Source organism: Balearica regulorum, chromosome 13, assembly GCF_011004875.1.
Source record: "Balearica regulorum gibbericeps isolate bBalReg1 chromosome 13, bBalReg1.pri, whole genome shotgun sequence".
Lineage (NCBI taxonomy): Eukaryota > Metazoa > Chordata > Aves > Gruiformes > Gruidae > Balearica > Balearica regulorum.
This window is the reverse complement of record NC_046196.1, coordinates 20,631,192-20,645,053: the sequence shown is the minus strand read 5'-3', so window position 1 is coordinate 20,645,053 and position 13,862 is coordinate 20,631,192. Positions and strand designations below refer to the sequence as shown.

Sequence of the window (13,862 nt, the reverse complement as noted above, 5' to 3'; positions counted from 1 at the left end):
TTTTTCAGCCTTTTGCGTTTTCTGATTTGAGGCAGAATCCTAACAGCATCTTATAATCGGGACTGTAATCCTCCAATCTCCCTAAATCTGCCATTTGCATGAGTGGTCTTAAAAATAAAATGCGAATGATTCAATTAACAGTTTAGGTGGCTTTTTAAATTAGGCAGAGCATTTCTTCAGCATTAGGAAAATCGTGGCAAAAATCATTCATATTTCCCTCTAAGAATGAAATAAAAGAATTTTTGAGGCAAGAAAAATGGCCTTAGGTGTAATGTGCCAATGCTTTTTAAAATGTGATTTCCAGACCTTTTTGTTTCCTGGTTTTGTTTTTGAGAATAAAACGTAGCCATTTCCAGTATCCCACCAAGTGCCACACAAAGATTTGAAATTCGTTCTACATTGAACAGACATCATCTTCAGTGTGGGAAGAACTTAGCCCAAAGTCCAGTGAGGTCAAAGACAGGATTTGGGGTCAGTAGCATTCAAATTGATTTGAAGTAAGTGAGGTTGCTGGTTTCAATCTTACTAATGCAAGAAAAAAAAAAAACCAAAACAAAGCAGGAATCAGGCTTCAAAAATAACCAAGCAATTGAGATGTATTTCACTTCCTTGTCTTCATTTGGGCTGTTTTTTATTTTACTCCGAATTCTTGAGTCCAAAGGCTAGAATAAGGACATTTATTTTTTAACTTTTCTGTGAAGTGAGGAGAGCTGGAAGTTTTCTTTCAAAAACAAAACAGAGACCTAAGCAAAGAACCCCTGAAAGCAGAGCTCGCCCAGTCATCATGCGAATCCAGGATCCACAGAAGCAATTTCAGGCTCTACAGAAAAGCGCAAATCTCAGATTTGCAATTGCACCAGGAAGAGTGACAAGACTCTTAAATACCCACGCCACCTGAATTTGAGAAGGTTTTGCCAATTGTCTTCTGCCCAAGCTCCTCTTCACACTCTCATAATGAACGAAGGACCAAATCCTGTCTTCTGCACTCAGTTGCACTCGGGGTTTAACCATGGACTTCAGAGTATAGAGGACAGGTCCTGTGCAGTGTGAACTGCTGCTGGCTCAAAAGAAAAGCTTTTTACCTTCCTCACAGCTTGAGCAGGAGGTGAATGAACTCAAAAGTTTGTAAAATCAAGCTCTTAGACCCTGCACTTGTATCAGGCTTTCTGGCTGGAAATCCACCAACTTCGGCACTCATTTGTGATTTTGTATCCTGCAAATCCAGGGGAAACCAGAGGAGCTTGATACTTACAGGGGTAGGCTGTAAGTCTGCAAAGCGGCTGAGGAAAACTAGCTCTACCACAGGTAGGTAATTATGAGACTGTAAGACATTATTGAGTGCCTGGCTCATTCTCCAGGTGACCAGGAACCTGCTCCTGCCTTGGCCAGCAGCAAAGCATTTCTTCATTTCACTCTTTCTCTTGACCAGACCAAGCAGAAGAGCCAACAAAGTGCCTCTACCTCCATTATTTGTCTCTTTTTCATTCCTCCCCCATTTTGATTATCTTCCCCATACTCCCCAGGTAGGCATACTGGAGAACTCACACCAGATATGAAGTTGTATCCCAGACAGATGGGAAAGGACAGACTGAAGAGGAAAACCACAACCTTTTTTCATCTGTCATGACTCAATCTAATGTCTCTTACAACTTCTGGGTTAGCCAAGCCGTAAAACAAAACAGATCCCTGGTTACATTTGTGCAGCAGATTTGTCTCTTTCTTCAGAGCTCATTAAAAGAACCGCTTTCATCTCATTAGATTGCTAAAACATTTCCAACAGGACTAGATGTGTCATGTCAGAATATGACAGGCAAATTTCTTTTAAGGTTTTAAAACTAGGTTGAAAGAGGAGAAGCTCTGCAGTTCACTGTTGTCACTGAAAGATATTTTTACTTCTATGAGTCCCTAAAACAAGAAACAAATTAAGAACTGTCAAGGAAAAAGAAAAAAACCCAAACCCAAAATGTATTCCGTCTTGCCTGCTAGTATTGTTACTGCTTTCCTCTGAAATCTCTCTCAGTCTAATAACAAGAACCCGAAGTCTAAAAGAACGAACTATGATTGTTAATGTTTTGGCTTATAAACACAATTAATAATCCAAAAGGAAGGAAATAAGTGCTGAAACCCCTTTGCAACTACATGCCAAAATGAACAGCCTCACTTTCCTCTGTTCCCAGCTCTTATTCCTGCCTGGTTCAGAGGCAGTCTCCCTGTGCTGTGCCATTGCAGGGCGTGGAACATGGCACCCACAGCATCCAGGGATGCAAGAAAGCATCTGGCAAGGAGGTGGGGGAAAAAGCTGTAGCGAGGGAGAGCCCCCTCCTGCAGCAGACTCCACCGGGATGATCTCTCCTGCCCTGGTCGGAGACTCTGCCTTCCTCAGAGCAGGCAACGCACTGATTAGCTGTCACCCCTAAACCCCAGAGCTGCCACAGCAGGCAGTTTACTAGCAGGTACAGGTTTCACTGCCAAAACAGCCCCACCTGAGTTGCCTCTCTGCTGGGTCTGAAGAGCAACAGTATGCCACACGTACTGTGCCAAATCCACACCCAGGGCAGAGTGCACTGGAGCAGGGAGAATGACACAACTTCACCAGAAAGGCTGCAGCTCTTTCCCGTGCCTATTGAAACTCAGTTCAAATACTGCCCAGATGCAGCCTGTCGCTGCCCTACTTTGGGCCTTAAGTCACAGAAATCCTGGAAAACAGAGCAGGAGGCAAGGAAGGAGAAGGACAGCTCTGTCTGACCTGATGCTCCAGCGAGGTTCGTGCCTCCGGGCTGCCAGCTCACACCGTGATCAAACAGTTCCCGGATGGGAGCAAGGCAGCAGGGCCATTTTCCTGCTCGTCCGTGGCCGAGTGGGGTCTGCACCCAGCGCCGCAGGGCAGAAAAGCCACGCTGAGGAGCAGGACAGACACAGTTTGAAGTCCTCTCCCCAGGAACACGCCACGGAGGCGAAGCAGCCCCACGCTATAAGCCCCCGTGGGGGTGAGGTATTCCCGGGGGAAGGGGTTTGCAAGTGTGAAATCCCTACAGCTTTGAGACACAGACATGCAGCAAAGAGCACTCATGTGGGTGTTCACAACACATCATTTCGTTTCAATGGCATTTACCATCAAATTGCTGAGATGGGCTGTAAAACCTGTGGGCGGGGACTGCTTCGCACTCTGAAGAAGTTCATTAGATTATAAGTAATTCAGTTACACAGAGAGCAAGTAAAGCCTGGGGCTGTTTTGAGGGGCTTTTTGAAAAAGGTCAAAGCAATATATCAGACAGCTATTGGGACTGATGGCTGCTGGGGAGAAGATAGTAGATATTTAAAGATAAGCATTGTACGCTAGTGTATTTTTCTCCTGATTGCTTATTCCCATCCTTGTCGTACATAACAGAAAAACATTTTGCAAAAAATGGCACAGCAAAGAAGCCTATCAAGCGAGGTACCGCCAGCATTGCTGGCGAAGCGAGACACAGCCGTTTTGGAAGACACGCAGGGCTGGAAGCTCTGGCATCTTGTGAGAGGGAGCTGGACCCAGCTCTGTGCTCCCAGCTCAGCAGGGGACAGAAGCTGCTGCTTCTGCAGAGGCAAAAATCCAAACCCCAAGATTTTTCCTGTGGGCAGATGAAGCCATGTCGCCTCCTGAATGCCACAGCCGTCACTAACTCTTCATTTGGGAAGGTGAAGTATTGCCCTGGCTCACCATCCAGAACGGCTGCTGCTGAGTAGGTGGCAGGACCTTGTTTTTGAAGCCACGCCAGCTAACTCAGCCTCTCTGCGTTAGCAGTTGAACCCTAAATTCCCTAGAAGCTTCATGCTGATGGCAGCGGATGGTGTCCTCACCTGAGTAGTCCATCCCTGCTCACCACTGGACTGTGGCACGTATTTAAGTATTCTGCTGAGCAGTAACAGACGGAGATATGCTTGGTGTCTTCCTAGGCTGGGGCTTTTGATGAACAAACACATTCACTGGAGTTGTAAGTCCCCACAAAAATATCCTAGAATAACAGCAGTCTCGATTCCATGCTACAAGCCAGGTATTCCAGAATAGAAGATCACATATGCCAGATTCTGCATGTGCTCAACAGTTATCTCAAGATATAAGATCTAAAACATGTTGACATGCGTTGCAGTCCTACAGCAAAATGAATTTGCTGAGATGGGGCGGTGGGAGTGGAAGACGAATTTCTCTCATCTGGTAACTCTCACTCTCTGGTTTGGATCTTAAAAGGAGGCCCCAGATTTGCTTGGTTAAAGCTAGTTTTTAGTTTAAGCCGAGCGAAAACAGAATCTGATCAGAGCCAGATTCTGAACACCGTGGCATACTCTGGAGTCTCATTGACTTTCATGGCACAACCGCACCTTTCGTGACTGTTCCCCTGACTAGCTCGGCCCTGACCTTGCATTTTGAGGCATGGATGAAAGTATCTGGACTGCGGGACTGGTTGTGATAAAATAACAAGCAAACCTAATCAGCCGAGATGGGTGTAGTCAAAGCGCAAGAGTTAAGGGTGTCCAAATGACCTTGGGTGCTAGGAAAAGTGCCATTCCTAGCCTGTGTTGCTACTGTTTGAGATGTGCAGGCTACCCTCCAGTTCCAGCTCTCTGCCATTCACTAGACCTCTTTCTTTGCTGGATAACTCCCCGCTCCCCAGCTGAAAGGTATCTCCAACTATTCCACTAAAACATCCTTAATGAATTATACAAATCCCAGTCCCCATCCTGGTTACACTCTCAAATTATTGTAATTTCTACCTGTCACTTCTTCTCTCGCTACCTAATATTTCAAGGATTAACTGGACAGCGTGTAACCTCTTCTTAATCCTCTGTAGCAAGGTCTGCTGTCTGTTCCTTTGTCTTAGCATTTTCTCATCTGTCTACAGATTCCTGTGCTGCTTTTCAAGGCAATATCCAAGTGTGAAGCTGCTTTAGCCATTCACGAGGATGAGATTTATTATCTAGAAGCACACCAATAACACAGTATTAAAAAAATAAAATAGCAGTCTCTTTCATCAAAATCTAATGACCATGCGATTTAATCTTTATTAAGAATTCATTAGGTTCTCAGCAAGCCTGTCTAATGGAGCTCGACCAGGTGAAATGCTAATGCCCACATTATATTTAAATTAATTTTCAGAAATGTTAATTTCCCCGAGTTGTTCCCTGCACATCGCTGTCCCCGGTGCCTGCGGCTGCGCGGCTCTCTCCAGATGCCTGCTGCTGTGCTCATAGCAACACCGCTGTCCCCACCCCAGCCTCCCCACAGTTCACTGGAGTTTCCACACTGGCGGACGCCTCCCAGTTTCCGACACTAAGAGCCCTTTCATCATAGCAGCCTTCTCGGCATTTTCAAGTCAGGTAACAAAGCTGCAAGCCTAGCATGCGTTACTTTAAGGCTGTTTCATGGAAAAATATATATGCATATATATAAAAATTATATATGTGTGTGTGTGTATATATATATATATAACGGGGCATATTTCAATCCTCAATATACTGATCTAGTCCAGCAAACAGGTTATTATCTTGATACAATTTGCTTCAAAAAACCCAAGAGCTCTGCTCTTTGGAAAACAGGAGTCACTGTACACTAGTTGTGTAAGCCAGCGTGGTCACCGCCTGCCCTCTCGCCTATGGGCTCTGTGTGTATGCACTGCTGCACCGCTATTGTGGTACCCACAGCCTCTCCCTTCAACCAAAACCCATCGCCCGCCATTCCAGCATGCTTCTGCAGAAGCAATTCCTAGAGATTAAATAATTTATTGGTGTTCATCTGCAGTAATATCTCCCCCGATCCACCTCTCGCACACAAACGAGTGCAAACGGAACCCACCCCACCCCAGCCCCAATTCAAACCGCTAAAGGGGAAGCTCAGAGCCTTTACAGAAGTAGGGTACACAAATGTCGGTGGGAAAAGCTGCGGAGACCGCCGTGCGCCGGAGGAGAGCCTCCTCGCAGCGAGAGCTCCCAGCCCCGCAGTGCCTGGGGAAAAGCACTGCCTCAGGCAGGGACGGTGCCTTGTGAACCCCCAGGGCTGGACACGGCGGCCACGGAGCTGCTACGGAAATATCCGGGTCACCCGCTAAGCCACTCTGCCTGGAGAGGAGCTGGGCTGAAGGCCCGGATCTGCCCCCGCGGCGCACGCACACTCGCACGCACACTCACACGCACACTCGCACGCACACTCACACGCACACTCACACGCACACTCGCACGCACACTCGCACGCACACTCACACGCACACTCGCACGCACACTCGCACGCACACCCGGTGCGGCTATGGGAGAGCAGGGCAACAGATTGCCGAGCGGCCACGAGACCCTTCGGCTTTTTCCGAGCCCGTTCGGTTTCTTCCCGACCCGCCTCCGAGCGCTCTCCGAAGGCAACCGAGCGCGGCGCTCGGCCGCCGCCGGGAGGAGCCGAGCGGTGCCGAAGCGGCAGCGCTACCGGCGGTTCGAGTCCCCGCTGGGCGCTGTCCACCACGCGAACCGCCTGAAAGCCACAGCCGCGCCGGGACCTGCCCGCCGGTCGGCACAACCCCAACCCCCGCGGCGGCCAACCCCCCCCCGCATCCCCGCAAAGGCACCCACTCCCGGGACTGCGGAGCGCCGCCTGCACCCCCTCCTTCCTGCACACCCATCCACACCCAGCTCTGCTGTCTCTCCCCCTCGCTAAGCAACCCCGGTTCCCGGGGGAGGGGGGGGGGGGGGGGAGGGCCTCCTCCCAGCCACGGATCCCTCTGCAACCACCGGCATCGCCAAGCAGCGACCGCTCCGTGCCTCTCCCCGACTGAAATCCAGACCCTGAACCAGCGCCCGGGCTTGTTCCGTGATGGCGCCCGCCTCGAACCTGCCCATCATGTCTGTTTCGGTGGGAGGCCGGGGTATTTCATTGTATTTTAATTAAAAAGAAGGGCGGGGAGGGGTGGGGGGGAAGGAATAAAATAAAATAACCCTGCCACGGGAGTACCTCCACCCCTTCATGAGCCTTCCCCTGCACCCGCACCCCTATGGGATGCAATTACTCCAGCCACGGTTGGAAGAGACCGTGCGGTGGGGGGGGGGGGGGTTAACCGCTGTTTATTGCACAGTAATGTCTAATTAAACACAGGGAGAGGGAGCCCCAGCGAGGAGCAGCCCCGGGCTCTGGAAGCCACGTCCGGAGACCCGTACCCCAGGTCAGGGTTTAACAGAAGAGATTTCAATTGAATTGACGATGGGCGGCCAAACCCATCTTTCATTAATTGAGAGAGGCTAAAAAAATCTCAATGAAAGGGGCTTTGGAGCGGTAGGGAGCCTTGATTTAAATCCGCAGAGCCGGTAGATAGCAGACATTAAGCTTAACTGACAGCGGTTCGCTTCACGGGGACATCTGCGCGGCCTCGCCCCTCGGCGGGCGGGGAAGGGAGGGGAAGGTGGGCTGCGAGCGGCCGCGGATCCGCGGCCGCTCGCAGCCCACCTTCCCCTCCCTTCCCCGCCCGCCGAGGGGCGAGGCCGCCGGGCGAGACTTCAGCACCACATCGGCCCTGAACAGCAGCGGGAGCGGGGCCTTTCCCCCCCCGCCCCGGCTCCCTTTTTCCCCCGCCTTCCCGCCCTCCCGGTCCCCTCAGGTAAACATGGCGCCCGCGGCCCTCACTCACCTCAGCGGATTCCCCCGCCCCGTTCTCCCTCCACATTAACGCCGTTTACTTCTCCACCACCCACCCACCCACCCACCCTCCGGTTCTCCCACGGGACTTACTTCATTTGCTTCACGATGGTGCTTTTTCCCGATTCTCCGGCCCCTGTTGAAAGAGAGATGAAGGGGGGGGATAAGCGCGGGGAAGGAGGCGGGTAAGGGGACGCGGGGCAGGGGGAGACCCGCCAGCGGGTTCTCACCGAGCAGGAGGAGTTTCACGTCTTTGGCGGCGCTGATCCCGTCCTCCTTCAGGTTCTTCTCGATGGCCTTGCTCCGCTCCAGGGCGGCTCTTTCCTCGGCGCTCAGGGTACATCCCATGGCGGCGACGAAAATTTAAAAAAAAAAAAAAAAAAAAGGGGGGGGGCAAAAAAGAAAAAAAAAAAAAAAAAAAAAAGAGTAGCCCCCGCCGCCGCCGCTGCCGCCTGGGCTGGCTCCCGCGGGCAGAGAGGAGGAGGCAGGGGCAAAGCCAGCCACGGGCGGGCGGGGGGGGGAATAAAAGAATTAAAGCAGATGGCCGTGAGCCTCCGGGCAGCGCAGCGCCTCCGCGGCGGGGCTCCCGGCTCCCTCCTGCCCCTCTCCCCGCGCCCGAGCGCTCAGTGCATCCAGCGGGGCTGCTGCGGGCACGGCGAGCTCTTCCCGGCCGGGAGGCGGAGGCGGAGGCGGAGGAGGAGGGAGGAGGAGGAGGAGGAGGAGGAGGAAGAAGAGGGTTCGCGGCGGGGGGAGGGTCCTTCCCTCTCCCGTGCTCCCGGCTGTCGCGTTCTCCCCTCTGCGGCGGGCGGCGGGTCTCTAACGGGCGGCGGCGACGGGGCGCGCTGGCAGCGCTCGGCGGAGCCGGATGGAGGCGCGGGAGCGGCGGCGGCGAAGGGCGGGGGCGCGCCGGGGCTCCGCGCTCCCGCCGGCCTCGCCCGCTCCCGTGACGCGCGCGGTTCGCGCATGCTCGCGGCGGCCCCGGGCCCGCGCTGTGCCCCGCCGCCGGGCCTGGCCGCCGCTGCCCGTGAGGCGCCGCCGGAGCGAGCGGGGGGGTGTGGGGCTGTGTCCCCTCCGCGGCTCTCCTGAGGGCAGGCGCCGCCACGGCGGTCAGGCCCGGGCTGCACAGCCTGCCCGCCGCCCGGCACGGAGAGAGGTCGCGGCGCCTGTCCCCCCGTCGCCCCGGTCAGAGGGAGGCCGTGACCCCGGCTGCTGCGCCTTCCCCCGGGCCGCTGCCGTCACCCGGACGGGAGGCCGGTGGCCTGAGCTCCTGCCTCCCCGGTGACTCGGGGCTGGGGTTCACCTTGGCCCAGCAGTGCGTGGCCGAGCCCCGCAGGCCGGGGGAACGGGGAGATGCCCGGCCGGGGCAGCGGCTTTCCGTGGGCGTTGGGCTCCCCAAAGGCCCGGGGCTGCCGTGCCCCAGCCCCGCACTGCGTGCAGGCCCTGGCTCCCCACGTGCTTGTGTCCACCCCGCGGTGCGGCGTGTTTAACCTGCGAGGAGCCCTTCTCGAGCTCCACATCCTTCTCGAGCTCCTCATCCTTGAGCTCCTCATCCTTCTCGAGCTCCTCGCCCTTCCCGAGCTCCTCGCAGTTAAGTCATTTTGATCATCACTTGTGATGCGCATCATTTATGTGCTTGATGCAAGGCATCAAGTCTCACCGCTATTTTGGATTATGTTTTCCATCGGTGTGATTAACAGGTTGGGTTTGTTTTCTTTTGTGTTGCAGTGCAATCACAGACCTCTGCTCGCCAGGTCACCTGTCTTGTCATAACCATTCCACAACATCTAACAATTATTTAGGAATTCTAGCAAGTTAAAATCCTGCAATCTTCCTGGCAGGTTTTGCCATTTCACGAGGTCGGAAATAGAGAAGAAAACAAACGTCAATGGGGAAAATGAAATAAATAGCACTTTGTTTAAGATGCTTTCATCCTGGCCCAGACAAGTCACGATATATTCAACTTTAATCCATAACATTGATTGATGTGTGACAGTCTGCCTATAAAAAGATGCAGAAAGAAAAGAATGAAGTGTTGAGCGCAGCAAGCTGAAATGCATCAAACTAAAATGAACAAAACGAAGGACCGCTGCCTGATGCACAGAAAGGACACCCACCGCTGCGATAAACAACAAGTCTGCAAAGGGAGGTTGGGTTGTTAGGAAGTAGATGTTCAACAGGCAGGCAGCAGATTTTGCCTCCAAAGCCCGCTCCACCTCCCTGCCAAATATCAAACGGCTACAGGAGGGCTGACGGGAGCACCCCGGTGCTGTGGGAAGGAAATGCTGTGCCGGGGCTGCCTCGCCGGGGCTCGGGGAAGGCAGCGGGCTGCCGCTTGTGGGGTCAGGTGTGGGGGACTGTGCGCTCACGCTGTGTTGGTTTTCCACTTCAGACCTCTGTTCGCTGCTTCCTCTGGGATCTTCTGACCTGCTGTCCTGAGTTCTGCGGTTCCCATATCCAGGACCCTACCATTAGGGGTAGAAATACGATTTCTAATACCACTTACAGTATTTTAAGCACAACTTCCCTGGTGCTTTCCTTCCAGGCAAACATCATCTCCTTCCAGCGCCGTTTCCCATCCCACCTTCCTCCCAGAACACGTTCTTCCCACTTCACCTGTGAAATGAAGGGGAAAAACATGGTGTGTGGTTAACAAGGTAAAGAGGAGGTGTGAGACGGAACCAGGCAAAAGAAAGCAAAAGGGAACTCATAAATAATGTTAGTGTATTTAGGGACCGGTAATATTTACCGCACATTTGTGAGCTAATAGGCACCGTATATTTGAATTTTGGGTAATTTATTTCTGGAAGCTCGGGGGACTGAGATGGACAAGCAAGCCTACCGCTTGCGTTCAGCAGGGACTAAAGGGAGATGGGAGCGGTTACAGAGCAGTTCCTGCTCTTTCATATTCACGCAAATCTCTTGTGTAAAATCAATAGGATCCGAATTTCAATCAATAAGTTTCATTTCAATGGTTCTAGCCAGAGGGCATTATGAAAAGTGCCGTATAGGAAAAAGCGCAATCAAGAAATCCAAAGGCAGTGTCCTCAGGAGATGGCTGCATTTACTTCCCATCTTCTCCAGCCGCTTGCCAGCCTCGGAGTCATATTGGGATACTCTCCAAGGGTTTTACTAAGAGAATTAGTCTTTTCTATCAGCCTCTGGCTACTTGTTATCTCACAAATTTGTAGCCTGCGCCTCCTGCCACGGAGAAAATTACTTCTCTTCTGCTTGACCAGTGCCGAGAACGCACCCGGCCCTTTGTCCCATGCACATCCCCGTTGCTACACGAATATCTGCTAATTTCTTTCATAAAAGAAAATCAGAGATGGGCAAGTCTTCTCCTTGCTCTCTCAGCTCTTAGATTCAGGGGAGCAGCTGTGAAATTAAGCCATTTTTGAGCCATTTTTATGCTGCTGGTAATTGAGCAGAGCTGATGGAAATTTTTCCTTTGAAATTTTCTTAGAGGGAAATTTAATTTTTTTGAAAAATCTGCTTATTCATGGCAGATGAATTTCAAGAACCTGAAAAGAAAAAAGCCTGCCTCCCCCACCAAACAATCAAAATACATCCCAGCCTACTTTTTTTTTTTTTTGAGATAAACACATTGGGGTTTGTTGCTGAAAATGATGTTTCCATTTTTCAGGACCTGCCAGAAGTCCTCTTTTAATAAAAAGTGGTTGCTGGCAGTAACAACTTCAGATGAAAATAGGCTTTTTTTGCTTTTTTTTTCTTAAATATGACAGAACCTCTGCATAAAAGGTGGGGAGGAGAACCTTTTTTTCTGGCGATTCCCACAATTAAACTATTTCACTCGAGGTGCATAAAGAGCGCGCTTGTTTCTGTTTGGACTGTTATCTTTACAAACCTGAGAGTCAGCAGTGTATTTTAAACCAAAGTCCTCCTCCTCCTGTATCTCTGATCCGTGCCTCGGCACAAACAGGCTTCTTTCTGCAATCAGTTTTCAACCATTCTGCTAGAAAAATTCATCAGATGACAGTCATTTCTTTGAGAGGCGAGGGATGGGAACGGAACTGACGGATGCCTTTGAAACACACTGTGCCAACGTGATGTTGTGGGATAGGTGGTGACTTTGTGATCTCGGGTGTGTTGTCTTCCTGCGGGCGATGGGTATCTCTAATGATTCTCCTGGCTCCATCCAGACCTGAGAGAGATCTGCACTCCAGCACACCTCACCGTCCCGGGTCAGGGGTTTGCAGAGTGCTCTGGCTTTCTTCCAGCCCAGGCATCTTGTTTTCTTTCGCAGAGAAATGGAGGAGGAGGAGGAGGTGTGGTGACGTGGGAGCCAGGGAGCACATCTGGATCCAGGACTTAGGAAGCCCATCTGTTCTCACAGTCCAGATGTGGCCTTGGAGAGCAGTTGCAAACCCCTGCCACCGATGCCAGCACATGTTCTTGGATGCCACCACTGCATGCCTCACAGTTTGCCAGAAAGTGGGAAAACAGGGTGGGAAAACTATCCAGTGAGCCTCAGGAAAGATGAATCATAGCATCACAGAATCACAGAATCACAGAATCACAGACAGGTTTGGGTGGGCAGGGACCTCCCAGCCCACCCAGTGCCACCCCTGCCATGGGCAGGGACACCCTCCACTAGCCCAGGTTGCCCAAAGCCCCATCCAACCTGGCCTTGAACACTGCCAGGGAGCCAGGGGCAGCCACAGCTTCTCTGGGCACCCTGTGCCAGGGCCTCAGCACCCTCACAGGAAAGGATTTCTTCCTAATATCTCATCTCAATCTCCCCTTTTTTAGTTAAAGTCCCACGGCTACCACAACCCTCCCACCACCACGACTGAAATTGCAGTAACATCGGAGGGAGCATCACATGGGATCCCGTCCCTGTAATTAGTTGATATTGCTGGTTCAGCACGCGCTGGTGGGTGGTATGAAGAGGGAGCGGGGCAAATCCAGAATGAGATGACCATGGGAGCCAAGCTGCAATGCTTTGCAGCTTGTCTTTCCCCTCCTACTTCAGGATTGTTCTGTCCAATCTATAATCTTATATTCCTTCAGTACAGTTTTAATGCCCATGCTAATGGAGCGGCCACCGATCCCATGGAGAGACAGGAATGCATTCTAGCAGATCTCACCATTAGGACGTTTTCCCCGGATATTCAGCCTAATTTTTCATTCTTTAAATTGATGTCAATTACCCCCCAGCTAAACCTAGTTATGCAGTGGAAGACAGGTTTAAAATACTGTATGATCTCACTAAATTGGAGAAATGGACAGAAATCAATACAATGAGAGGCAATAAGAACGCCCATAAAGGTTAAGTGGTTGATGGAGGAAGGATTAATGAAATGCACTAGGTCAAATTGCAAATATCCTTACTTCACTCTTATTCCGTACCCCACAAATGTGTTCTACTCCAGCAAATCAAATGAGGAAGCACCTTAGAATTTGACTAGCGACTTGGAGAAGTAGGAAGGGAAGAGAAGGTGTGGGGTGGGTTTATTGTATGGAAAATAGGCATCAAAACAAGAATGAGATATCAATATTAAAAAAATAATAAATAACCTGTGGATAAGAATATGACCTGCAACATACTTGACGTCAAGAAGTTGGACAGCCTGACCGAGTTTAGAGAAATGCTGGAAATCCTACTTTTGTTGTTAGTTTTTCACACCTGCCCAGGCGGATGATGCTAACTGCAGGACCTGGGAGTTACTGACGGCTCCTGCCTTGGAATTAGGTGAAGTTTTTGGGCTGGGGCTCATGGGGCTAGAGATGTTTGCCGTCTAGAGCGGCAGGGGTTAACACGTTTGCGTGACAGAGAAATACGACAGCTTGTCTTCAAAGTACTGACCTTGGAAAGTCTTGTGTTCAAGTCTCTCGTGCCACGGAGAGGAGAAGAACGGAGAGGGACTGGGATGTATTCAGAGGAAAGTACCAAGTGCCAGACAGAAGATGTGTGGGGAAGCGGAGGAGAACTGCATGTACCGGGGCTGGAGGAGCGCTTGGAGCTGGTCTGCTACCAGTCCCAGAAGACAGCAGCTGAATGAAAGCACCGCTCGGTACTGTGGCTCACACCAACCGTTTCCCAGGCATCCACTTCAGTTTCTGCACAATAAAGAGTTTTTAATATAAAATTAAAGGTTGCTATTACTTATTGTGAAAAGAAATTTATTATGTGGCCTGAAATAGGACATTACCTAAGTCTGCAGAGAGCCCCAAGTTAGGTTTTCTCAAGGTGAGAGAG

General features: G+C 51.2%; 1 protein-coding gene across 2 annotated transcripts in view; it reads right to left on the bottom strand.

Annotated features, from left to right (window-relative positions):
* The window catches only part of GNAO1 (G protein subunit alpha o1), a 137,365-nt gene extending 128,778 nt beyond the window's left edge, over positions 1-8,587 (bottom strand). For both annotated transcript variants that reach the window (XM_075765361.1, XM_075765362.1), the window contains exons 1-2: positions 7,873-8,587; positions 7,736-7,778 (exon numbers count right to left, since the gene is read on the bottom strand). In XM_075765361.1, the coding sequence (XP_075621476.1) occupies positions 7,736-7,778; positions 7,873-7,990 (161 nt within the window). In that variant the 5' untranslated portion in view covers positions 7,991-8,587. The remainder of the gene's footprint in view (positions 1-7,735; positions 7,779-7,872) is intronic.
* Between the last annotated feature and the right edge of the window lie 5,275 nt (positions 8,588-13,862).